This window comes from Crocuta crocuta, unplaced genomic scaffold (assembly GCF_008692635.1).
Source record: "Crocuta crocuta isolate KB4526 unplaced genomic scaffold, BGI_CrCroc_1.0 scaffold70, whole genome shotgun sequence".
Classification (NCBI taxonomy): domain Eukaryota; kingdom Metazoa; phylum Chordata; class Mammalia; order Carnivora; family Hyaenidae; genus Crocuta; species Crocuta crocuta.
In genome coordinates this window covers 14,749,849-14,776,560 of record NW_027528417.1, presented here as the reverse complement: position 1 = coordinate 14,776,560, position 26,712 = coordinate 14,749,849, and the positions used below count along the sequence as shown (strand labels likewise).

The 26,712-nt window shown below is 45.9% G+C and overlaps 1 protein-coding gene across 1 annotated transcript in view; it reads right to left on the bottom strand.

Moving 5' to 3' along the window:
- Window positions 1-26,712, bottom strand: part of MASP1 (MBL associated serine protease 1) — a 52,746-nt gene that overhangs the window by 10,049 nt on the left and 15,985 nt on the right. The window contains exons 2-9 of the mRNA XM_077754549.1: window positions 22,573-22,750; window positions 20,396-20,527; window positions 18,080-18,276; window positions 16,438-16,585; window positions 15,057-15,175; window positions 14,023-14,101; window positions 7,036-7,173; window positions 6,157-6,231 (exon numbers count right to left, since the gene is read on the bottom strand). Coding sequence (XP_077610675.1) covers window positions 6,157-6,231; window positions 7,036-7,173; window positions 14,023-14,101; window positions 15,057-15,175; window positions 16,438-16,585; window positions 18,080-18,276; window positions 20,396-20,527; window positions 22,573-22,750 — 1,066 coding nt within the window. The remainder of the gene's footprint in view (window positions 1-6,156; window positions 6,232-7,035; window positions 7,174-14,022; window positions 14,102-15,056; window positions 15,176-16,437; window positions 16,586-18,079; window positions 18,277-20,395; window positions 20,528-22,572; window positions 22,751-26,712) is intronic.

Genomic DNA, 26,712 nt, shown 5'->3' with positions numbered 1-26,712 from the left:
AGGCCCTGTGAGAGCCGGGGAAAGGCTGCTGCTGGCAATCAGAAGACTGAATGCTAGCGCTAGAAGGACCCTGAGAGGGATCTAATGTCTTCCTCGTATAGATGAGACAACTGAGGCCCAGAAAGGGAAAGTGATTTGTGAGAAGTTATACAGCCAGTTAGGGGCAGAGCTGGGGCTGGAACCCAGCACTCTCGGCTGCCTCTTCTCTCTCTTCCCCGCCTTTCATGGGCAAGTCTCTTCTTCCCATGACTCTGGTTCCTGGAAACCAGAGGATGGATCTCTCTGAACATCCATGCCAGGTGGGCTCGCTGAAGAGCTCAGACTGTGGGCACACTGCGTGGTCTGGTGGGATCAGGTTACTCCAAATGTCCTGAGTCCACCCTTCTTCCATTTTCTTGCCCAGAAGTACAACGGGGCACATGTGGGCCTTCTCTTTTTCTAAACAATCCAGCTGGGTCTCCACACCTGGGGCTGGGGCTCAGGTTGCCCTTTCAGATGATACACTTCAAAGCTGGAGGCTTGCTTCGTGCTTGTCTGGAGCGGTAGGTGTGGACACCCATGTTGTCAGCTGGTATTAGAGAGTAACGTATAGGTCTGAATGACGTGTTCAGAGTTGACAATATGAGTTTATCAGGGATGGGGAGCCTCCCAATGACATTCTCCTCCTCCAAATCACCACAAAACCTTCCCAGCTTTCTCTTTGTCCTTTGAAATTCCTTTAATAGAGAACACAAGCATATGGCTTGGACTACAAGAAGCTTTTGGGAGAGGAACCTAAGGTAAGGAACAAAAGCACCCCAAGGTCTCACACTAGGAAACAGGGCCTCAGGGGTCTGATCCTTGTCTCTTAAAACCCTGGAAGAGACTAGACTTGTCTGTGCCAAGGGCCGAGCAGGGAAACTATACAGACTCAGCATTCAGCTCAACATAAGGAAAGATTTTCTAACAGGCAGGTCCCAGCTCAGGCACACAGACAGTGGGATTAATGGGTTTGATAAGTGACTAGGAGTGCATAAGGCCTTTGGGGTCAAGCGCTCCCAGAGAGGAGTGCTGGGATCGGCCAGAGGTCTAGTCTCCCTCATTGTACTGCTGGGGAGAGTGAGGCCTCCAGAGGGGAGGGGGCTTGCTCAGGGCCATAGACCCAGGCCTCTTGTGTGCAGCCATTTCCGATACCACACTGCTGGCTCTCAGGGCTCCAGGGCAGTCTTGGGAGGATGAGAACAGCGTGTTCCATTCCATCTGGTCTGGTGAGTAACATGGAGTGTGCCATCAGAAGTGCGTGTGCAGACTCACTTGGACTGGGGTGGGGCAGGCGGGCCCTGAGGAAGTCAGCCAGCTCACCGTTCCACCTGGAGCTCCCCCACACCCTGTGGGGAGCCCATCTGCTCCCACAACCAGTCCACATAGTTGGAGACCTTTGTGTAGACCCCGTAGACCTGCTTGCTGCCACATTCTTCAGGGCCTCCCCAGGACACCAGGCCTTGGGCCACCCAGCGCTGGGTCAGGTCATCCAGAATGACAAAGGCTCCACCACTGTCTCCAAGGCACGTGTCCTTGCCGCCCTCATAGTAGCCAGCACAGAACATGTTCTCCGTGACACTGTAGTTTCCTGACCGGGACTCATAGCTGGTTTTGCACTCGGCATGTGGCACCACAGGTAACTTGACATACTGCAGGACGTCGGACAAGGTCCGTGTACCACTGCTGATGATTTCATCCACTGTCACATTAGGATTGGAGATGCCCCAACCAGCTACCAGGCCCAACATATGGGGCTCTGGGCCTTCGGGTTCAGGACTTGGCAGGCAGATAGGCATGACGTGGGGCCCCAGAGGCACAGGCTCCTGCAGCTGCACCAGAGCTATGTCATGGTTGTAGTTCTGGATATTGAAGTCTGGGTGGAGCACCACTTGTGCAGCTGAGCTATTGACAGCCCCTGATTTGTCCCGTACATCATGCAGGCCCAGGTAGACGGTCACGTGCTCCTTGGAGACTGGCGTCACCGTGTTGTCTCTTCGCTGGGAGCGCAGCACATGGGCTGCTGTGAGGATCCAGGACTCGGAGAGCAGGGCGCCACTGCCAAACCACTTGTCGTTTGGCACCCTTGAGGTGTCCTCCACCACTATCAGGGCCTGCCATGGAAAGAGGCCAGGCTCGGCATTCCGACCCCCGATGATTCTCTTGACCAGGTTTGGCAGAGAGCGGGAGGGCTGACCACACACTGTAAGGAGAAGGAGGGAATGGGGACAAGACACAGAGACCGGTCAGGCCAGACATATACAAAGAGCCACTGAAAGAAATTTACGTGTCATTCACTGTAGATTATGCCACCATGGGACCCTACGCTACATCAAGGGGTCACAGTGGCCTGGGAGAGTTCTGCACAGGCGTCATCTCTCTAGTCTTAAGTCTTTCTAGTCTGGCCTGTGTATAGTCTGGCCCTTCTGTGGCCAGTGCCATTGATGGACCAGGACATTTCATGTGTGGGCCTTCACCATCCTGAACCATTTCTAGCCAGCATCACTTTTGGCCTGGATCAGCTCATATTCCAGAAGTGGCTCGTGCTGTGGGTACTTAGAAAACTTCTGAAAACGATAGGTCATGGGCTTTGAGAGAAGGAAGGAAACTAAAAGACTAGTGGGTCACAGCAAACGCTGGACTGGGAGCCAAGATACCTGAGGCCTTGACCCAGCTTTTCTCTCCGAATGTCCCGTGTGACTCTGAGTAAGTAAATTCGTCTCTCTGGACTTTAACTTTCAATGTGCTAAATGAGGCAGTTGGTCAATATGATCTCCATGGATCCTTCAAATTCCAAATTCCCTCAATTTTTATTTCATTTTCCCTGGCCATCCTCATTTTATAAGTGAGTAAAACTCTCCAGAGGTTAAGCAATTAGCCCAAGACACATGGCTAATAAGTTAGTAGGGAAATTAGCTAGATTTTAGATCAACGTCTTGTCCTATACCCCACCGTGCCTCATTACATATACAGATCATGGTCATGGGCTCTGTAACTTTTTGTTCTTTGGCCTAAAGGACTCATGCTGTGAACGCATGCCCAGGGCATCCAAGGTTAGGGGAAGGTGGCATAATCTACAAGCAATGATGAATGGGCTCTATTCTGAGCCACTCATCGTTGCACCCAGGAACCATGTAGTACCTTCAGGGGAAGAAGAAAGGTCTGATCAAACTTCATTCCACTGAGTTGTACCCCGAGCATGCACATGCACCACCAGCCTCCTGCAGCCAAATGTCTTTGGCCCATGAGCAGAGAGGGTCTTCAGTACCAGTCCCCTGATGGCTAAGAACAAGCTCACATGGGCCTTCCCAGCAGGGTTCTTAGGCTTGGGAGGTAAGCCTCGTGTGAGTGTGGGCTTCCTCCTCGTTGCAAACGGCCAGGCTACTTTCTTTGGTTATGGATACTTTCAACAATCCTTTAAAGACCAAGGAATATTTGTGTTTTCGTGGCAACTTTGGGAGGTCAGGCTTTCAGCAACTTAATGCTTTTCAGATGCTCTTCTTCCTGATGCCAAAAGCTTCTGACATGATCCTTAGGCACCCTGTCATTCACATCAGACCAGATGTGAGCTGGCCTTTGCTAACTCTCTGTGGCCTGGTCTTTCAGAGTTGAAGGCCGGACTCCTGATTACAAGCAGCAGCCTACAAGGTGACATCTCAAGGCAATCTGTGACTGGCCCCGCACAACAACTCACTTAGTGCTGAAAGGCCCTCATCTGGTAAGAGACATGCTTGTGGCTGAGTTCATGCTTAACAACAAAGACAGCTCTGAATGGTGCGTTTCTCCAGGGTCAGAGCTGGGGAAGCTTGGAGAACCACTAATTTACAGATGGAGAAATCGAGGTTCAGAAAAGGCAAGTGACATACTCAAAGTCATTAGTCAGAAGTAGAGCCTCTTTCTTCTAAATCTTGCTTCATTTTCTGCACTAATGTCTGTTTTTTTTCATCTTGATGTGCTTTTGTCCTTTCAAGAGGTTGAATGATGCAACAAGCCTTGAGAGAGCTCTTTGAAATGGGACCTCCTTTTTGGCTGCTACCGTTCTCCATCCAGTCTTTCCTGGAACAAAGGAATCTTCTTGAAAAACTAGAGCTTCAGCTGTGCTGAAGCCAGATTCGGGCTTTAGAGCACTGGAGGTACTGAGAGCGGGCCCCTAAAATAAAAATATAATATTCTAGAATTCTGGGTCCATAAGGATGCCATGAAACATAATCAGAGCCAAGAATGGCTCAACATTGCTTGTGTTGATAGCAAAATTCTTGGCTTCATCTTCCAGCTCTACCCCTAACTCTGAGGATAGCCTTGGACAAATCAGTGCTCCTCATTGATCCTCTGTTTTCTCACATGTAAAATGAAGGGCAAATAGTATTTGCTTAATAAGATTCTTTGGAAAGGTGGATATTATGATGCTAAATAAAATGGCTTTCTCCCTGTTGGCTTGCTTCTGGGTTAATTTTGGTGTTTTAGGAGGAAAGAATTTTGAAATCTCTGGCATTGTCCAATGGTGAACCACAGTGCTTCTCAAGACCAGGTGTTAAAAGAATTTCATGACCCACTGTACTTTGTGTAAGTATAGAGGATGATGACCATGAAGGGTCATAGAATGTTATGGATCACTTGGTACTACTCCTTCACTTCTGAGGTATGGAACTTAGCCCTAGAGATTACTTACCAAAGATCACAATAAGAAAATGACAGCAGCAGGACTAGGACCCAAGCCCCTAACTCCCAGCTCAATGCCTCATCCCCTTCCAGAGGTTACAATATGGCTGTCCAGGATGGAATCCACTTGCGATGCTTTTTCCTTTGGCCCACATAGTATTTTAGCAAAATGGGGATTTGGCTTTCCTGTTTGCCACAGCTCCACCATTCCTCATCTTCTCTGAGGGTTCACCTTGGGTGTGCTCCTGACTAAGCCTGAATGAGGTGATGGGGATCAGCAGAGCATGAGCTGGTTGACTTTTCCTCCATTCCACCTCCTCCAACTTCTTTCTTAGGCATAAAGCCCTTCCAAATGAAGTCTTCCTAACCCGTCCTGACTCCTCCGCTCCCTGACTATTACATGCAGTGAATTCCTTCTTCTGTAGGATCTCGTAGCAAATGTGATGACCAACATGGAATGCAAACATTTTCTTTGGTTCTTAAGGATAATGGTAGACAACTCCACAGTCTTTCTATTTTAACATCTAAATCTAACATCTAGAAGTCTACTGAGTGTATATTGAGGGTTACTAAAATGTACCATTCAGATAATACACTGTCTCAGTTGACTCAACACTCTAATTCAGTAAAATACAAATGCCACACATTTAACTATACTGCAAAGCTCCTGCTGTTCCAGCAAATATGCAGGTAGGGTCAGCATCACTCCTCAGTGCTGTCCTGAATGGTTGTATCTTTCAACGAATTCTGCTTGATTAGTTAAGTCAATTCTGCTATTCTTGCTATTATTAAAAGTGCATATTTCTGAGCCATGACTATTCAATTTTTTTTGGTGTGGATTATTTGTTTCACCCTACAGTGTGCATTTGAGGCTACAGATTTCTAGAAAGTTGATTTGAATATATGTGTGCACTATGATTGCAATGCAAATCACCTATACTTTCGATGCTAATGCAAATATCCACAAAATGTCTCCCAAATCTCTATGCACAGTGACACTTTCTATTAGCACAAAATTCTTTTTTCATTTTAGAGTTGGGTCAGTAGGTGAGCCATGGGGCTGTAGCAGTCAGTAAGACTTGAACACTCATTGCTCTTTGGAGGAACTCTTACTTTGTCCTATAGTTATCAATTATTTGATCTATGTTACTCATCTCCTCTACATCATCGTGAGTACTTGAGGACAGGGTGCCCACTTTCTTGATTTCCCTGGTGCACAGCAAGTGCACACACAAACTGTTGGAGGGAAAGGCTGGTGGGAATGTAGCAGAACTCCAAAGAGAGGAGACAGGAAGGCTCTTGATGTGATAGCAGAGGCTGAATGTAGAGGCTGGATGGTTTGCCAAGACCTGATCTTGGGCTCTCTGAGGATAGCTCTTAACAAAGAACCAAAGCATCATGTTCTCCCTCCCCTCTCCATCAATAGCCAGAGCACCTTGGATGGGAGACCTGGAGGCAGAGGACTTGAGGGTCAGGTACCTGGCAGGCATGTGGGCTGGCTTCTCCCCAGTACTTCATTCATCCAGACTCCTTGGGCAGAACAGGTATATATACCTGGGAGAGTGAAAATAGATGGGAGAAGAGGCAAAGAATGGTTGATTTGTAGTACATGGAAAATAGATATGGGTTCTTGATTTTTCTACAGTAGGCAAGTTGTCTCTCCGTCTCTGATGCCTTTCTCTTTAGGCCAGTCCTCTCTGCACCCTGAAGGACCTTTCTAAAATGAGAATCTATGCTTTCCCTCTGCTCAAAATCACCAACAGCTCCCCATTGCCCTCACAAACGAACGGCATGCTCTTCAGCATGTTGCCCAAAGCTCTGTGCAATCTGACTCCTGTCTGTCTGGGCTGCTCCCTCCCCCCGATCCAGCCCAGCCCCTGGCAGTCCTCCTCCTCAGTCACTAGGCCTTCACTCTGGTGGTTCCTGTGGCACGTTTGTCTGCCCTCCTTTCCCCATGTAATAAATTCATTAATAAATCACACCGGTGTCCACCATCTCATCTGAGTCTTACATTAGCTCTGCGAGTTCCCCTTTTGAAAAGTGAGGACTTGGAAGCTTAGAGAATCTTCTTAGTACCAGTCTGTGGCAGAGGCAAAAGTGATTGGCTTTGCCATCTCCCTGAGGGCTCCTTCTCTGCCAGGGGCTCTGAGTGTGCAAGTGAGGGTTTTGGCATGCCATGTGGCCTAACCCCTGGGATGTCAGCCTGAGGCAGGGAGAGGCGAGGCATGCCTCCAGGTGTTTCTCCTCCCAACTCCTCCCAAACTTCAGCCAGTAGACTGGCTGCCTCTTGCCCCAGTCCAACCCTGAGACCCAAATAGTATGAGGTGGGAGTGGGCTGGTTTAGTATGGAGGGCTCACCTGTGATATTGTGGAGCATCTTGTAGTAGGGCTGCTGGCAGGAGTATTGGATCTCAGATTTGTATGTGGTAAGTTTGTTCCTGGTAGAGAAGGTGATTTGTCCATGTTTCAGCTCCGCTGGGGCTCCACAGTCTGCAACTGAGAGAAGAGAGTAGCACCCCTTAATTACCCTGTGTTCTTCTCCTTGGGGCCATGTGATGGGTCTGTCTCATACAGATGTGAGGGTTGTGCACTGCACACAATTGCAGATAGCAACACTCTAGTCTATGAGAATGGTACCCTTGAGATTATACAGGGCCTTTGTAGCCACGAGGGGCTCTGCTTTTGGGGTCTCTCCCATCTACTGTGGCACTACCGTGTGGCCAACTCACCTGGCCTCATGTCAACTTCAGGGCAGGAGCAGGGCTGCTGAGATTTAAGGAGACCCCAGTCTCTTCCCCACATAGTCCTTTCTTTGACTTCCAGTTCTATTGTGCAATCCTCTTAGTCTCTCTTGCCCAGGCATGAAGCCTGTAGCTCAGTGAAAAAACTCTGGCTGACACAAACTAAGGAAACTTCAGTTCTTCCAGACCCGATCACAAGCTGAGTAAGAGCAGTTCATGTGCTCACACTGGTGCTTGGCATAAAAAAATCCAAAAACAAACAGAAAGAAAGCAGCTCTTGCATGAATGCACAGCCCCATCCTGCTGGCTGTCTGTGGGCATCTTGGCCACAGAAAGTGGGAGGTGGGGCCCGGGGTAGACTAAGTTTGAATTGTTCACCTGCTTATGTTCTCCGATTGTTGGGGGCTGGATGTTGGGCCTGGCTGTAGGATGCCTGCTCCTCAGAGGTGTTCTTAGGAGGTTGCCAGCACAGAGTCCAGTACAAGGCTGTCAGAACCCAAGTCATGGGCTGAGGACCCAACTTTTCAGGGTCTCTTCAGGGACTTCCTTTAGGAGGTGGTGCTCATTTCTAAGGACATCTTCATTTTAGAGCTAACAGCCTATCCCAGAGTTGAAGAATCACAGAAAAATCATAAAGCTTTGCAGTTGGAAAGGAACCAAAGGCAGACAATCTAGAATATCTTTACTTTACAGATGAGCCCAGAGAAGAGACTTGACTGGCCGAAGGTCACACAGAGAGGTACAACCAGAAAATCAGGCCTGATTTTGAATTCAGTGTTCTTTTAAGAAAACCAACTAACGATTCTCAAGGATCTGTTTTCTAGTTAAAATGGCTTAAAATCAGTATTAGGTGGGTAATAATGGACATTAGTTATGAATCTTCTGATAAGTTAAGAGGACAGCATTCCACAGAGCAGAACTTCCAGAATGCCCCCTTCTTGGGAAGCAGAGAGAGAGCAATTTTCCCCTGAGATTCTACCCAGAAGTTGTGATTTTTAAGTTTAGAACTCTAAATTTATCATTTTGATCTAATAAAGAGTTACATAACTTAAAACATAGATGGCTCCAAGGCCCTCCGTTGTGGAGGAGAGGGGTGAAGGCTGAGGGTAAATGCAGGTGTCTCCTATCCACAAGGAAGACAAAAGCCAAGAGAACCGGCTAATGTTTTGTCTTGACCCCTAGTCTCCCTGGACAAACCGTTCCCATTCATTTTGATAACCCAAAAGTAGAGACACTGTTCTACTCTGTATGATGACAGTCAGCACTAGGGTCACCAGAGGTGATAACATCTATTATTTAGAGCTAAAAAACAGTTTTAAATGTGTTTTCCTGCTGAGTCTCAAAGCAGATCTTTCTTCCTTTTTTAGGAAATGCCATTCACTGGTGCCTGGATCTTGGCATTATTACTCTTGTGTCTCTGAACTTCAGTTCATTTTGCCTAAAGTATCCTCTGGACCTAATACCTAGTTCCAGGGGGAGAAATTGCAGGGTTGGGCTTCGACATGGCTAGAAGTTCAGTCTATTGAGAGCCTGTTACTTGGCCAGCAATGGTGGGGAGATGTTTCCTGAGTACCTGCTTCAACATTGCTCCAGAGAAGCAATTTTGCTGGCCTTAGAGGCAGATGGAGGTGATAAACAGTATATAATAGAGGGTCACTTCAGCTTGGGCCTGGTGAGTGGGGAAGGCATACTTCTTCTCCCAAGTCTATCGTGGCAAGTGAAGAGCCAAGTCTCTTTGGGACCTGGAGACAACTTCCCTTTCCCAGGGGCCTTGAGTCCCACCAGGTGCAATCAAAGATGCTATACCAGAGCCTCCTTCCTCAGCTAGTCTAGCTTCTTTGCTTTAGAAGGGGGTCTCATCCTTTCTTTAACACTCCCTCTGGCTACTTCCCCACTCTGGAATCAAAGCACTTTTCCTTTCTCTATTCCCTTGGACTCCTTTTCTCATCATTCCCTGGGATGGGATGCACCAGCCCACACCCTGTCTCTGCTGTCACCTCTGGCTATCATTTCTTTTCCTTCAGACACATCTTTCTTGACCTGCCATCCTGAGTGTGCTTTGCCACAATCTTGGGCTTTCTGGAGAATGATGCACCATGGGCTTCCCCTGGCACTCACCCCAGCATCTCTTGGTCCCTGCCCTCGGTGCACCTGTGCTCCAACATCACACATCCCTCACTGTGCTACTCACTCGCCTGCTTTCCCCACATGGGAAACCATACGGTCCACATTCCGGCTACCTTGAGCCCTTGATCAAACACTACTTCTTCATGAAAGCCTTTTCTCCATCTTCTCCTTGGGGAGGGCTGCTTCCCTCTTTCCCCTTGCTGAGACCTCTACTCATTTATCTGAGGCATGTATCTTATTTTGCCCTGTGTTGCAATTATTTGGGTCCATATTGGATCTTCTGCCGAAATTAGGATCCGCTCTATCACACTAAGTACAATATCTGTTACACATTGTGGGATTAAGCATATTCATTTAACTGATGCCTGTCTTGACTGCCCACCTCATCTCTGCTCTCAGGGACACCCCTGCCCTAGGCTGGCGCTGCAGTCTCCAGGTCTGCCACTGGCCGCCCGTACAGGATTCTGCCCCCATCAAAAGCCCATTTAATCACCACATAGACTGACTGATCACAGTAATGAAGGGCTTCTCAGATGCGTCTATTCTGATTTTGTTCAGGCTAAAGCAGAGATTCCTGCTTCCTCTAACAGAGCCCTTTATGGTGACCCATTGATGGCCCACAACACGAGAGCTGAGGACTGCTGCTCTCAAGTGTGATACCTATCTGTTGAAACTTTTAATCAGGGAATTTTCAGAAACACAAAATTTGTAAACCCTGGCCCAGAGGAAAGAATACTACTAATGATGATAATGGGCTTTCCGTCCCGTGTTAGGTATAGGTGGAAGAGAAACTTCTGTGGATGAGAATATGTCTAGATTTCCTAAAAACCCATGCTCTATGAGTTATAGTTAGTTTCACACCTACTCATGGTTAGAAAGTAGCAGATAAAAATAGTAAAGTCATAAAGTCACAGGCCTTCTGGCCCATTTCAACTTGAAGTGTGGAGTGGATGAGGAACGAGGGCCCACTTTGACCTGGTCAGCCTAGGGCCATGTGATTGTATACAAAATCTCGTGTCTCTGGAACCAAAGTCATTTTTCCTTTGAGAAGAGTACGGTCCACTTGGAGGTGCTCAAAAAATCCCCCTTGTCTTTTCATTATTTTCCAGAGTAATGTTTGAATGATGGGTGAGCCCTCCAGGAGGGAAATGTTCTCCTTTACACAGCAGTTTCAACTGCTTGACACTGTGTCCTCTTGTTCAGCATCCACACTAATCCGCACAGAAACCGGAAATGGAGCGATGGCAGGGTGGGGAGGAGTGGAGTAGCTCTGGGGCCCCAGGGTCTCAGGAGTGGTCCATTCCTGGATGTCTGCACTCTGGGAGGGGGGGGTGGGGAGTCCCGTCATTCACTCTGTCTCTTGCTCTGACCCGAGTTCATTCTCCTCATCCATTTCGGTTTCTGCCACCATGGTGAAGATCAAAGAGAGGCCAGGAGGTGCAGAGGAAAAAAGCAGAGAGAGGAAGAGAGGGAGAGAGAGAGAGAAAGGAGAGAAGGAGAAAAATTAGCAAGCAAAGCAGAAACAGTTCATGCAGGAAATACAGAAATCGCTCCACCAGATTGATTAAGAATGCAGTTTAGGCACAGCCAGTGCGGATGACAGTTTGGGATTGTGGAATTTGTACCATTATGAGAATTTGCACGATCATAAGTCCTGGCTCACGAGGATTACAGCATTCTGCCCCTGGAGCAAGCTTTGTTTTCATCTGGCTTGAACCTTCATTTGACATATGGCATTCAGGGTGGAGCAGTACTTGCCTTGGGTGGCCATGGCCAGGGGGAGGTGGGGTCAGGACGACAACCCACCATTTCTGCTTCCTGTTCCAGAGCAAGTTTCTTCACTACACATGCATACTTCTTGTCTGTTCCCAAGCCCTTTCCCCACAATCCCCAAGGACTTGAAATTTCTCAGTCCTGTTCACCTTTGCATGTCTCCTAGGACCTGGCATACACTTGGGACAGAGAGATGCTCAGTGAAAACCTACTCAGTGAATGAGTAGAGGTGCCAGATATGCCTGAATGGGGATTCTAATAATCCTAACCTGGGCTATGTTGGAAGAACCAGGCCATATTCAGGAGGAAAAAAAAAAAAAGTACTCTTTTCTTTAGTACGAAATGATGGCCATTCTTTCATATACTAGTGTAGGTCACATAAAATAGGACCATCAAATACAGTAGTGTGGTACTCCATCAGCACTTCTGTTGCAATACAAGTGTGTATGCTTCATTGGGGGAAAATTATTATTAAACGTTTCTACCTTCCAAAAGCATGAATGAGAGAAACCAAACCTCTGCCTAGTGGGGAGTTTGGATGTGGGGGGGGGGGTTGGGGAAAGAAGAGATAAGCTTTTATGATCTTTCACTTTTTCCTGGTCCTCCACATGCACAGTATGTACATCAGCCCAGTTGGTCCTTAGAAGAATCAAGAGTGTAGGAAACTGAGGCTGGAAGTCTGAGTAAATTGCATAGGGACCCTCAACTGGTCAAGTCTGCATTTGATCTAGAACTTCCTGACTCTAAAAACACCCTGTCTTCTACATACCACATTCTCTTTTTCTTCCTCCTTCACAATGTGCCCTTGCTTTGCCTTGCACAGTATTCACACAGAACTTAGTCACAGCACTACATGTGAGCCGTGTGTTGGAGGAGGTGGTGGATGTGTCTGCTGGCATTTCAGTTCCTCCATTTCTGGACCTTTTCTTTTCTATCTGAATTCTCTATTCCCTACAGGCATCCAGCTTGTCGAAGCCATAAAATGCCTCCCTTTTCCCATACTGGGCTCTGACTCCAGCCACATTGTCATCTAAAAAAAGAAAAATTTAAAAAGCAAGAGTATTCTCTAAAATTCTGCCTGGGATTTACCTCAAAAGAGTTCCCACTGACAATGTCCCCTCTGGGGCTCTGGGAGTGGATCTGCCTGAGAATTTGAGCCATTTAGGAGAAGGGAAGAGGGATACCACTCCATCATTTATGTGAAGCCATGAAATGGGGGTGGGCGGGACCAATTGTAACTCTTGCCTTCTCACCTCTCCCTCCTAAAGCCAACCCTCTCCTTGCCCCTTCCCTTTCTTTCCTCCCCACCCTCCCACTACCACACCTCCCTTTCTCAATGCTGCCATAATGAGTTTCCTGAAAATATGGTCCTTACATGTCTAGAAGTAGAGCTACCTAGGTAGGGGACAGGGTGGTGGCTGGTCATCTATACTTTCACGATGTGCACTAGGTGATTTATGTGGACTACATTATTTGAGAAACACCCCAATATATTCTAGAATACGAGCGCTAGTTCAACTTTTTATTGCACATTTAGGTGGAGGATCCCGTCCATGGTCACGGGATGGGTTAGGAGCAGAGTCAACACAAAACTCAGGGTCTCAAGAGCCAGTACAGAGCTGTGCCTCCTCTTCACACAGGTTTGCTGACCTTACAGCTTTTCCTGACAGGCCCTAAATCACGAGCTGCTCCAGAAACCTTGGTGGGTATGGCTGATGACCACATAGAGACTGGCAAGGTCATCTGGCTCTGGGCACGGTTGCTAAAATAGTTTCCTGCATTAGTAATTGCCAGAGCTCATTTCAAACCTGGGGCCAAGTTACTTCTTGAGCAAGTTTGGCAACTTGCCTGCAGGCAGAGGTAAAATTAGTATTTAGGAAGTAAACAGGGACCAACATGAAGTTTCTTTTAGAATCCTAATGTCGTATTGCCTAAAGAAATAACGACCCTTTTGGGGGCGCCTGGTTGGCTTAGTCGGTTAAGCGTCCGACTTTCGCTTAGGTCATGATCTCGCGGTTTGTGGGTTCGAGCCCCGCGTCGGGCTCTGTGCTGACTGCCAGCTCAGAGCCTGGAGTCTGTTTTGGATTCTGTCTCCCCCTCTCTCTCTGACCCTCCCCTGCTCACGCTGTCTCCCTCTCTCTCTCCTAGAAATAAATAAAACATTAAAAAAATTTTTTTAAAATAATTCCTACCCATGTGCTCTTTTACAATGTGATCTTGACACTATTTCCATTTTCCTTAAATGTTTGATAGAATTCGCTGGTGAGACTCTCTGGGCCTGGAGTTTCCTTTGTGAGAGGTTTTTGTAAAATTATTGTTAGGGGAGCGCCTGGGTGGCTCAGTTGGGTAAGCGTCCGACTTCAGCTCAGGTCATGATCTCATGGTCCGTGGGTTTGAGCCCTGCACTGGGTTCTGTGCTGACAGCTCAGAGCCTGGAGCCTGCTTCAGATTCTGTGTCTCCCTCTCTCTCTGACCCTCCCCTGCTCACGCTCTCTCTCTCTTCTAGAAATAAATAAAAATATTTAAAAAAAAAAAAAAGAAAGAAGGACCCTTTTGGTCCAGCCCTCATGTGTCTGCTGAATTCCTGGCCCCACCTCTCTTTGAGCACATCTATCGGGTTTAACCCCTTGTGTGGTCTCTGGTTGGACTCCACCGGTGCTGGGGAGCTTCTTATCCTCATGATAGACCAATTTTGTTCTCTTACTTTTACAGGTGGGAATCCCGTTACTCCATGTCCCATCCTTCAGACATTCGATCTGGAATGTGTCCATCTCCACGTTATCCTGGGAAGAAACAGGAAGAAGATGTGGCAAGAGGGAGGATGTGTGGGGTTGGTGGTTGTTTCCCAGTACAACCTTCTCAAATTCCATACCGGTCGTCTTTGACTGAGATTTTCCAAGCGCTGGCTTCCAAGGGTAAGCTTGACGATATGGGAAAGAGAGACTCCTAATTCATAGTCCCCATTCCTACCGTGGAGAGGGGCAAGGGCTGTGTGTAAAGAAGGGCTTGGGCAATGGTTCAGGAGGGGAAACATGTACCCTTGACTCTCTTTCCAGAGCAGTGGCTCTCAAACTTGAGTAAGCATCAGTATTGCTACAGATGCTTGGCCCCACCCCCAGAGTTTCTGATTCAGTGGGTCTGGCCTGAAGACCGTGGTTTGCATTTCTAACAAGTGATGTGATGCTGAGATGGGGACCCCACGTGGAGACCCATTCCTTGAGAGCTCCTCTAGCTTGGCTCACGCCGGGCTCACCTGGGTAACATAACAGAAAAACCAATCATTGGCCTGGCCCCAGAGATTCCTCTTTAATTTATCTCCGTCGAGGCCTAGAAGGTGATTTTTTTTTTTTTTTAAGTTAGCCAGGAGATTCCTAGGAGAGTGAGCAATGTGCCACCTCTAAAAGCTCTGCTTCCTGTCCCAGTTTCCCCCAGTCAGTCTGACCGATGAACTTCGTTAAGGGTGTTTGTCCTGATTGTAGGGCTGAATGGATCTTGATTTCTTTTTGAAATTCAAACCAGCCCAAGCTCTGATAAGTGACTTTTGTGCTGTTTCTAGAAGTAAGAGTCTGAGATGCATGCTTTGGATTTTCAAAGGGCTAGAATTTCTTTCTGAAACATGCTGGAAGTTAGTAAATACCGTGGAGGGCCCATGACAAGCTCTGGAAGCCCATCTGCCCTGGGAGGTACAAGGACTTTCTCTGGCCTGGTGGCCCTTCCTCTCCCAGCAGGACCCTGTACCTTTAGCACTTTGTAGCCTGTGTCACAGCTGACAAGCACTTGGTCTTTGAAGGAATACTTGTCTTGCAAAGGCTCGATTTTCCCATGGACAGGAGGCTGTAGGTCTGGGCACTCATTCCCTGGTGGGGAGCAATGACAAGGCGGTGGGTGAGAAAACAAGGAAAAGTCTACAGCAGGCAGCCAGCCCCTAGAGTGCAAGGTATGGTGCGGGGGACACCCACAGAACTAGATGTTGGGGGTCGGTACCTACTAGGCTCTAAAGACTTATTCTGGAACCTTGAGCAGGTCACTTTCCAAATTGGACTTCTATTTCCTCATCTGTAAAATGAGGTGGTTAGTCAAATGATTTCTTCACAACACAGGGTGGGAAGGATGTTAAATGTCATTGAGTGGAACCCTTGACCGAGGCCTCCTTTACAACATTTTCCACGGTAGACGTCAAACATCTATTTGCATTCCTACAGTGACAGGGAGCTTAATACCTCCCAAACCTGTACCTTTCCTACTCGACTCCTCTGACGAACGCAACAGTGTTTTCCTATTCAATTGAAATTTATATGCTTAGAATTTGCACTCCTTGGGCAGAGTTTGTTCTCTTGGACAACTCAGGATGACTTAATCGCTCTTTCTCACCAAGACCATTCTTCAGAGTGTTAGAGAGAGACCGTGACCATATGTTTCTGAGTCCACCCTTCCAAAGCCTAAATTGGACAAGATTTCCAGGCCTNGAGGCATCAATGTGATAATGCAGGCAAGGCTAGGATATCAGATCTGTGAGGTGGATCAGGCATGTCCAATACCCTCTTTTTCCTCGGCTTATGCAGCCCCCTGGGGCATATGCCTCTATCAGGCTTTGGGCCAGGACTGGCTGCCTTGGGGTACTAAGGGGTGAGGCCTGTGGATGCTGCCAGTCTGGGGGCCACAGGAGGCAAATGACCATGAGGAAACACTTTGAGCTACAGGCCCACATTCAAATTCCTGCCCCAGATGTGGAGAGGGCTGAGCTGGAAGGGTTCTCTCCAGGCCCAGTGAATCAGTGTGAAAGAGTAGAGTTCAGGAAATAAGGGTTTTTTGTTTGTTTGTTTTTTGTTATTGTTTTTAAAATCTCTTTATGTGATTCTGAAGTGCAGCAAGTTTGAAAACTATGTCTAGTCTAATTCCATCATCATCACTGCCCTTGCTTTCATTTTATGGATGGGAAACTAAGTAGGAGAGAGAAGGTACCTGGCCCCACGCTCCTTTGTAGGGGAGCTGGGGGTCCTGCCACATCGCCAGGGGGGTCCCAGGCCTGCATCCCCTCATCTCTCATCTCTCAGCCACTGTCCCATGAGGGTTGAGCATGGTGACTAGCTGTGACCCATGCGGGGAGAGGCTGTATTACCTGTCGCCCTGTATGAGAGCCTCCAGCCCCGGTTCTCGCCCGAGTTGTCGCTGCGGAACAGGATCTGGACGCTGTGGCTCTGGGTATTGATGGGTTCTGGGGCTCTCTCTCCACAGAAGGGCCCCAAAACTTTTGGACCAGCTTTAATCTGTGAGGGGCAAGATAGAGAAAAAAGGTCACATCTGAACAGTGGTGGCAGCTGCTGGGACCATCCCTATACTGAACCCTGGTTTTCTGGAAGCCTCCATGTGAACCCATAGTATTCACTCATGTTTTTAGTGGCTGTTCCCATTCACCAAATGGTTCCATATCCTCTCTCTCATTTACATATCACAATGGACTTGGTAGTGGACAAAGCAGGCTAATAATCTTCTGCTCAAAGATAAACATACTATGGCTCAGAAAAGGATAGAGCCCTGTCTAGGTGCGTAGGATAGAAAAGGCCTCTGCTCTCAAAGAATCTGCAGTCTAGTTGAGGATGGAGAGGAGTGGGCACTAACAATAAATAATAAGCAAAATAATTATAAAGGATAAGCAGGATGATATATATAATATAAATATATGCTATATATTTATTATGTATGTAGTAAAGTCTATGTAACTTACATAATTCATTATTTGCGTAATAGATAACAATTTTATTTATTTATTTATTTATTTGTAGACAGAACTTTAAGTGGTCAGGGAAGGCTTCTTTGAAGAGGTGACATTGGATTTGAGACATGGAGAATGAGTAGAAGACTGTCACTTGAGGAAGAGGGAAGAATACTTTCCAGGCCGAGAAAACAATACATGTAAAGGTCAAGGCCAAAGGTGGGAAAGAGCCCAGCATTAAGAACAGGAAGGAGGCCAGAGAGGCTGGAAGAGGAGTGGCATAGCATGAGGTTGGAAAAGCAGGTAAGCATCACATTGTATTGAGGAATTTATGTTTACTTCCAAGAGGAATCATGATCGAATCTGGCTTTTATAAAGACCAGCCTTGATGCCATGGAGAACAGACTGTGTAGGGCAAGGACGGAAGCAAGAAAAATAGCTAGAAGCCTTGCCATGGACCAGGAGATAACAGAGTTTTGGCTGGGATGGAGTCAATGGCGATGGAGAGAAGGAAGTAGGCACTATTGGCTGATGTAGATTTCCTGACTACCAGGCTTGGGTCTTTCCTGTGCCTCTAAACTCTGTTTTCTTCCATCTCTGAAGACCAGGACTCCTGAGCTTTCATCTGGTGACTTTCACAATCCTGAGTGATATCTCTATCTTGTCACCTTATTGTGAATGGAGGATAAAGTGAAGCCCTGTGAGGTTAAGTGCCTGGAGAAGGTTTACAGCATAGCTCCTCGGATACTGTATGTGGTTAGCAGATTTTTAAGATGGTCCCTGTGACCCTCACCTCTGGTGTTACTTCCCAGTGATGTCATGTGACATGGCAAAAGGGATTTTCAGGTGGCCAAGGAGCTAGTGTTGGATCAGGGAAGGTTCTGAGGCTGGATCTGATGAAGCTGGTAGATATTATTTTAAGTAATTTTTGGGAAGCAAGCTGCTTGGTCTTCTATCCTGGGAGAAACTAGGAGACCAAGAATATCAATTTTCCCAATTCAGCCAAGATTTCCCAGCACAGCCAGGCAAATGTCCATTGTAGGCTTACCTTGATGTAGTCATAGGGGCAGGGCACCTCCGGATGATCCTCAATGTCGAAAATGTCCTCGAACTGGAGGCTGACCATGAAACCTTCCTCTAGCTCTATTGTGTAGAAACATTCCGAGCTCTTAGGATAAGGGTTGGGAAAGTCGGGGCTGGTGATCACGCCCGTCCTCTGGGTAAAGAGGTTGTCACTGCACTCCACTGTGGGAAACACACCAGAGCAAAGTGGCACACCACAACCGTGGCCACAGCAACTCCTTTCTTATCTGTTACCGTATGATATTCCCACTGGTCCTGAGAGGCAATGGGAAGGCATCATTATCCCCATTTTATGGATGGGTAAATTGAAATTCAGGGAGAAGTGATTTATCCAAGGTCACACATCTAGTAATTTTCAGAGTCAAGATTCAAAGGCAGTGAGTGTTATAAGCCTTCTCATCAGCTTCTCTGGTATTGGTGGGGGGCAGAAGGGGCCTGAGAAGGAAAGGTTTTGAGATAGAGTGGTTGGGGGAAACCTCTAGACCTCCTATGCCCTGTTCTCCCCTCAGCCCAGAACTCCATTAGGTCTCTGTTCAAAGCCTTTCCTGACCCCTCATCCAACACAGGATTCATACATACCCTCACTCTCTGGCCCTTGTTCTGTTTCTCCTCGTGCTGCTGACCACTGTTAGACATTATGCAATATATTTTTTGGTGGATTTTCTTGCCCTCACTAGACTGTAAGTTCCCTGAGCTCAGGGATTCTGCTATGTATGCCACTGTAGCTGCAACCAAGGACCCAGTGTCCTGGGATCCTGGCCATGGCTTAGCTCTGTCAACGCCCTTTATTTGCCACTGAACCTTTGTCCTTGGGCTGATCCATCCTAGATCTGGGATGTCAATCCTTTCTAAGCCCTTATTTATCCTGCTCATTTTAAAATGAGAAAATTGTGGCCTAGAGAGGGGACATGGCTAACCTGAAGTCTTATAGCTGTCAGCTGCAGAGCATGATTAGGATGAGGCCTCTTGAATTTCCATTTCTTTTCATTTCTTACCCCAAGCACTCTCTGGGCAGTGACATTGTTCCCATGGGGGCTAATTTTTTTTTTTTTTTTTGGCGGGGTTACTCTTTTTATGCATAACACACACATGGACATACAGTATATAAACATATATACAGTATTATCTGTGGTATTAAAATTTCATGGGTAGGAGAAATTAGGAAGATAATGTTTTAAAAGTTTCATGGAGACAGAGGAGAAAATGAGAAGCTTTACTCATTCTTAGCCCCCACTGGACTTAGTATGTAGTAGATACTCAATAAATACCTACTGAAACAAAACCAAGGAAAATATAGTCCTCTTTAAGAAAACTTCTGTATGTTCCTGCTTTATAGTGATGGATCATATGGGGGTTTTATTCAGAAGCTAGTAGAAGTTTTTAAAGGAGGAAGGAAAAGAAGGCTTGCTTCCAGCCTTGTTCTCTTCCAATGATCCCCCACGAAGCTTTCAAGTGACTCTCCTAAAACACAGATCCTTACCCACAGCCATACTAATCTGCTGGAAATGCCCCAAACATGCCAAGTTCTATCAGGCCTCTGAACATTTGTTCTCTTTGCCTGGAGCACCCTCCTTTTCCTTCTTCTTCCCACTCTGCCAAGGGCCACGATCTCTGGGACATGTCTTCTCACTAGACTGTGCAGACTTAGGTCAGTTGTGCTGAGCCCACCATTTGCTTCTGTGCTGATAACCCCACTAGTCAGGGAGGCCCTCATGGAAAGTGGCTGAAGTCTTATTTCTCTATCCTTGTCCTGTTTGGAGGTGACAGTGGGGTGGGTGTGTTGATAAGTACACGAAAACAGAGATAGAAGGAATGGGCATTTTCTCACTGTCTCTGTCTTTGCCTCTCTCCTTCCTCATCTTTTCTTTGGAATGAGGCTCTCTCCATCACAGAGGAACTTGTGAGGCCATGGGAGTGAAGAGGGAAAGGAATTACTGGGTGAGGCCAGGTGTATGGCTGTGAGAGAAAGGACTGGGAAACCCAGCTTTTCCCATAATTTGGCCAGGCCAGTTACCTACAATAGGAGAGCAGAAGTCCCTGCTGTCCAGGAAGAAAGATGGCCTAGAGGCTTCATAAATGTGGTTGTTTGAGAACCTGAATACAGACCTCCTGGCTGGTGGGCATTTCAGCATCTTCGTGCATGTGGTATCTGAGACAGAGCTCTCTGGCTTCATTTTTACTTGTTTCTACTCCATACCTGTCCCTCCTCTGAACTTCCCCTAATCTTATTGAGAAACATGGCACAAAATGGTGATATAATGGAGTCATCCTCGGGCCCCACCTCGGCAGGTCCTGTTGTCTGTGTGGAGGAGGTAGCCAAAACGGCAAGAGCAATAGTAGCCGCCGATGTAGTTATGGCAGTAGTGGTCACAGGACAGCTCCTCGTCCTCGCGCTCAGTGCACTCGTCCACATCTGCAGGGCAGGTAGAGACTCTGGCAGTCAACCCATGTGTGATGATGAAGACAACAGCCAACATTTATAGAGCTCATAGTATGGGTCACTCCTTGTATTAGCCTCACATAAAGCCCAAAAGTAGCCATTGTCTCCATTTACAAATGAGGAAACTGGAACTCAGAGAAGGGAAGCAACTTACCCAAGACTATGGAAAGCCAGGTTCAAGGCCAGGCAAGCTAACTCTTATGGGTGCCACTGCCCTCTAACAGTTGTGATAACAGCAAGTAGAACTCTTACCATCCCCATTCCACAGATGATGAAACAGACATTTGGGGCCTTTAAAGAACTTATTCCAAGTCATAGAGATGATAGGTGGTGAAGTCGGAACTCACACCCAGGTGGGGTGGCTCCAGAATCCACTCTTTATTTCTAGTCCATGCAACCCCCCCCCTCTCTATGTCATACTTCCCTGGGCAGTAGAAATGTAAACATTAAATAAATGCATGTTCTCAAACCAATTTAAAAATTTGATCATACAAGGGCCCCTGTGTTGCTCAGTCAGTTAAGCGTCCAACCCTTGATTTCAGCTCGGGTCATGATCTCATGCTCATGAGATCAAGATCCACATTGGGCTTCATGCTGTCAGCTTGGAGCCTGCTTAGGATTCTCTCTCTCCTCTCTCTCTGCCCCTACACCACTCATACACTCTTTTCCTCTCAAAATAAATAAATAAACATTTAAAAAAATTGATCATACATTTCCCCCTAAAAGATAAAGGAATGGCCAACAAGCACATGAAAAGATGCTGAACATCACGAGTCACCAGGGAAATGTAAATCAGAACCATAATGAGGTACCACTACATACCCAATCAGAATTTTAAATTTTGAAAATTAAAAACTGACATCAAACTCTTGTACATTGGTGAAGGAATATAAAATGGTGCAAAAACACTTTGGAAAAGGTCTGATAATTTCTTATAAAACAAAACATACACTAGCCCTATGACCTGACTATTCTGCTCCTATATATTTACCCAATAGATGTGAAAACATATGTTTACAAGAGGAGTTGTACAAGCGCCTGGGAGGCTCAGTCGGTTGAGTGTCCGACTTCGGCTCAGGTCATGATCTCACAGGTTGTGGATTCGAGCCCCACGTCGGGCCCTGTGCTGACAGCTCAGAGCCTGGAGCCTGCTTCAGATTCTGTGTCTCCCTCTCTCTCTGGCTCTCCCCTGCTCATGCTGTCTCTCTCTCTCTCTCAGAAATAATTTTTTTAAAAAAAGGAGTTGTACAAGAGTTCATAGAAACTTTATTAGTGAGAGCCAAAAAATGGATAGAGTGGAGGTGTCTATCAATGGAAGAATGGATAAACAGATTGCATTATAGTCATACAGTGGAAAATGACTGCCAGGAAAGGACCAAGTTACAGTTGCATTACAACTTGATTGAAACTCAAGAACTTTATGTTGACTAAAAGAATTTTCACTTCCAAATTATAGTTTGTATATATTCATTTATATGAAGTTTAAGGAGAAGCAAAACTCATCTATAGTGGAAAAAAAATTGGGACAGTTGTTACTTCTAACGGAGATGGGATCAGAGTGTGGTTGAGAAGGAGCATAAGGGAACTTTCTGGGTTAATGATAAAGTTTGATATCTTGTTAGCAGTTTGGGTTACATACAATACAAAATTTTCAAAACCAAACTAGTGGACAGAAGGCTTGTGCATTTCATTTAATGTCAATTTTACATTAAAAGAAAGAAAATTGTGAATAGATATTGAACTTCAGCAAAATGATATGCATGGAGAAGTATTTAGGAAAAAGTGTACCACTATCTGTTGGCAACTTACTTTGAAATTCATCAAAAAGAATGGATTGATGGCTAGATGAAGAATGGATAGATGGGTAGATACATGATAGAGCAAATGCAGGAAGACATTAATGGCAGAATCACTATGGTGACTGTATGGGTGTTCATTGTAAAGAAGCGAGCACAAGGTACTTTAATCTTTAGAGAGAAGGGGAGACCTGGGGTGAACCACCCATTTCTCCAGCTTACCTACAGCCATGTAGTGGGCATCAAAACCTGTGAATCGCTCCTCATTGGAGAAATCTGATCGGAATGTGATGGACATGAAGGAGCCAGGGGAGAACACGACTTCCTGCCCGGGGGTCTGCTCTGTGTCTGTGGTCTCCCTACCACAGAAGGTTGCCAGCACCTGGTCTTCGGTTTCTACCTTTGGGATCAAAGAGGAAGGGAACAAGATGAGTAGCTAACAAGCAAATTAGCTTCTCTGCTGGTCTTTAATAGAAAAGCAGGAACAGCTGCCCATGAGTAGACCAGGCAGCCTGGGAAACCCGGAGAAAGGGGATTCGGGACGCTGGGGCTTGAGGAAAGACACAGTGCAGGTTAAGTCCATGTGGCTATATAGTCACTGCTTCATTCCTTTGTTTAGATCCATCAGAAGTAGCTTGACATTTGTCATCCCATCGACAAAAAACCAGCTTATCTGTTGAAAATAACTCAATATTAAACTGAGAGTTAGATGACCTCACAGATGGATTCCATATGCAACAGAAACTGACCACATTTCCAAAGAGAAACGAACTCCAAGTCATTCATTGAGCATTCGGTGTGTGCCTGTCGCTGCGTAAAGCATGGGAGCTGTGCATGGGGAGCTGGTATTCAGATCAATGAAAACACAGACAAAGCTATTTTACGGTGTGACAAGTGCTTTACCGGGAACGCAGACACTGGAAGCCCACTGGCACTCAGAAGGAGATGAAAGATCCCATCAGAATGGAAACTGCAGGATTCCAAGACTTTGTTTCCTTTACAGATAACAAACCCAACAAATGTTTGTTATCAAGAACTAAACTGTAAGGCTCTTTCTGAGAACAAGAAGCCAGGGTGTCTGTGGGGAATATAAAGCTGTAGGATAGGTTGAAACGAGGTTTATGACTGACTTGGAATATCATAAGAACACTATGTGGCTCTTAATTCAGAGTAAAGGAAAGACACTGGACACTTTTGAACCGGGAAATTATATAATTAGAACTATATTTAGTAGGTAGTCTTAATAATTCAGAAATGACTGGAAGCATCCCTGAAACATTTGTGTTTGTGTTAAGACTCAGATGCAAAAATTACCTATTTGCTAAAAGAATTCCCTTCCTTGGAGGAGCCAGGGGCCCTGTGTAAATTCAGAGACCCAAGTGGAGATCCTAAATTGGGCGCCTAAAGCTGATTTTGTGTGAGTTTGGCTTGGGAAGTACAATATGGTAGCTGGTTGGTGTATTTATTTGACTATGCATACTTGGCCTACCTACCACTCTATCATCTACACTAGCTGGGTTCTTTTGGGTTGTATTTGTGTTTGCAATCTCTAAATTGACATTTTAGCCAAGATGCGTGAGAAAATCTCTTACCAGGAATGATTCTGATGCCTTTCAAAGTCATTAAAGGAAAGTTCTCAAAGGCTCTGCCTATCTCTAGTAGCCTCTAACGCATTCATTGTTTTGTTCATTAGCTTAGTATGTCAGAAGTATCTTGACATTTGACACTTCTGTTTTGGAACTAATGATTTATTTATTTAAGATAAGTGGGAGTTTTAAAGAAAAACAATTTGCCCTGGCAACAAAACACAAGGACAATTAATCACTAACTTTGGGAATTGAAGTGTAAACAGAAGATGAGATCATGGCTTTGCTGTTTATTCCTCTTTTCTGCAGATACTAGCCAACCTCACACCAGCCTTATTACTGTAGAATGTACCTATCTGCACACAGTCACTTCCTTGACCCCCAGGGCTGGTTTGTTATTTTGGTTATCTGAGTTTTCTGGATAGCTGAAGTTTTACCAGATTAATAATAGTGGCCATTATTATTATTAGGGTAATGTTTTTTACAAAGTGCTTTATACAAACCCCTGCTTTCTTAGGTGAAACATGCTAACCCTTTTTTGGTGATCCAAGGACATTATTTTGAATGCCAATCATCTTGGGGATATTGAGTTCTTAATGTTGCATGCCCTGAATTGAACATCCCCAGAGTATAATGCCTTTGCAGTTCTTAGGTCTCCTTTATGTAGTGTTTTCCTCTGTGTCTTTTTAAAATCACTTTATTAACTGAAATATGTTGTAAAATCGAAACCAGAGTGAAGGCCTACGAAAGGCATGAACTAGAGTGCACTGCCTTGGTAACCTCTAACTCTGAGTTCTAATATTGATAATATAAGATGTACTGACCTGGCAGTTAAAGGTCCTGAGCTCTATTCCTGACTCTGCCATAAACCGTCATATGGCTGCCTCCTCTCTACTCTGTTACCCACCTGATAAAACAGGGGTTTGAACTAGCTGAGCTATAAGTTCTCTACTCATTCTGACACATTAGTGTTCTAACAAGTCATCATACCCACACATTCAATAGGGCAACTAGAGGATGGTGAGCAGAACTTTCAATACACCAATTGCTTTCTGCTGAAGAACTTGATGAACTTGAACTTGTTTGTGGTCTATAATCATGCAATACAAAGTCAGTAACTTAATGAATAGTCATGACTTGAGTATTAACACTTCCAGACTCAGCAGCTTCCTGCCTGTACTTTGGTATCCCCAAAGTCTCTTGGATTCTATAGTGCCTGGAGCAAGGACACTTTCAAGTGAAATCCACCGGGGATAACTTGGATCAGGGGGAGACATGATGAAGTCCTGTGACAATAAACTCCCTTATAAATTCCAGGATAAAGGACGCTTTCATGATGGCAGATAAACAATCATCATGTGCAGAGCCACCCTATTCCAGACAACAGGTAAGCATGTTCTGGCTGAGGCCCATGGGAAAATCTCAGCTATCTATATCTTTGGGAACAGGGGAGAGAAGGCCCTGGAAGCTTGGGAATTCAGCCTGCAGCTCAGAACAGAGTTCTGGAATATCAGAGCTGGGAGAGAAGGACCTTTAAGAGTTATTTCAATCCCCCTCCTTCTAGAGGAACCTGAGGTCCAGAGAGGGCCAGGGACTTGCTCAGGAGTAGACAGATAACCATGAGCATTTCCTGATAGCACTTTTGCTTTTGGAACTATTCTGACCCTGGAGAAAGGACCTGGACCACCAGCCCAGAGAGTACATGACACAAGACACAGGCACTTTGCCAAACAACTTTTCTGGCTCAAGGGTCTCTTGAAACTTTATCTTGGGTGCATGGACTGTCTCCCAGAGAGGATGTGGCTCAGTGACAGCTCCAGCCATAACCTAAACAGAGGGGTCACTGACCTTGGTTAATATTTGCAGCCTCTGCTAAGAATTATAAAATTCTACAAAAATCATTTACCTTTGAGTACAAGCAAAAGATTGAGCTCTGGCTTCTGTTCAGACTGTTCCATTTCTAGGGCCATCATATTAACATGATGGAGGGAAGTACCTTATCAAATGAAGACACAAAATTCATAATAATAGAGGACCATCTGGTTGGGGATCATAGACTCTTCATTTTTCTATTTCTTATTGTGGCAACCATATCCTTTCAGGCTATTGTTATTTAGGGCACCAACACATGGATGCATGTCCTCAATTTGTTTTCTTTCAACTCAATTCAAAAAATATTTATATACCAAGTTCTGTCTGGACTATAATGTGGAGGCTGCCAAAAATTACTTATTTGTTGCATGAGCTTAATGAGCAAGTCCCCTGTCCCTGGGAATGTGAAATTTAGTAAGAGAGTAAGATAAGTACTCAAATGGGTATGTGTTCGGGAATTGTCAGGGCATAGCTATTGCAATGAAAGACAGGAAGCCCCAGGGGTTTAAAGAAGGGAAAAAATTCCATCCAGCTGAGGGGAATCATAAAACATTTAGGAAGAGTAGAATGTTCTTTGAACTGAGACCAGAAAGATGAATAGGAATTAACGAGGTAGAAATAACAGATAGAGTTGAGGGACTAGCAAAGTCCTGGGGGTATTCAGAGTCTCAACAGTCCCTCCCTTCCCATAACTACCTGCCATAGGAAAGGGGTTGTGTTGAGCACAGGGAGCTGGGAAGAGAGATCTAAGGAAGAGAAGCCAGGGTCTGTTTTCTATGAATTTTCAACTTAGGAGAAACAGCACAAACCTTGGCAAAACGAAGTCAGGCCAGCAGACAGGCTGGCCCAGTTTCTAGGGGAGGATAGCTATGGCTGATCTCCACATGTCTGTAAAGTATCTCAC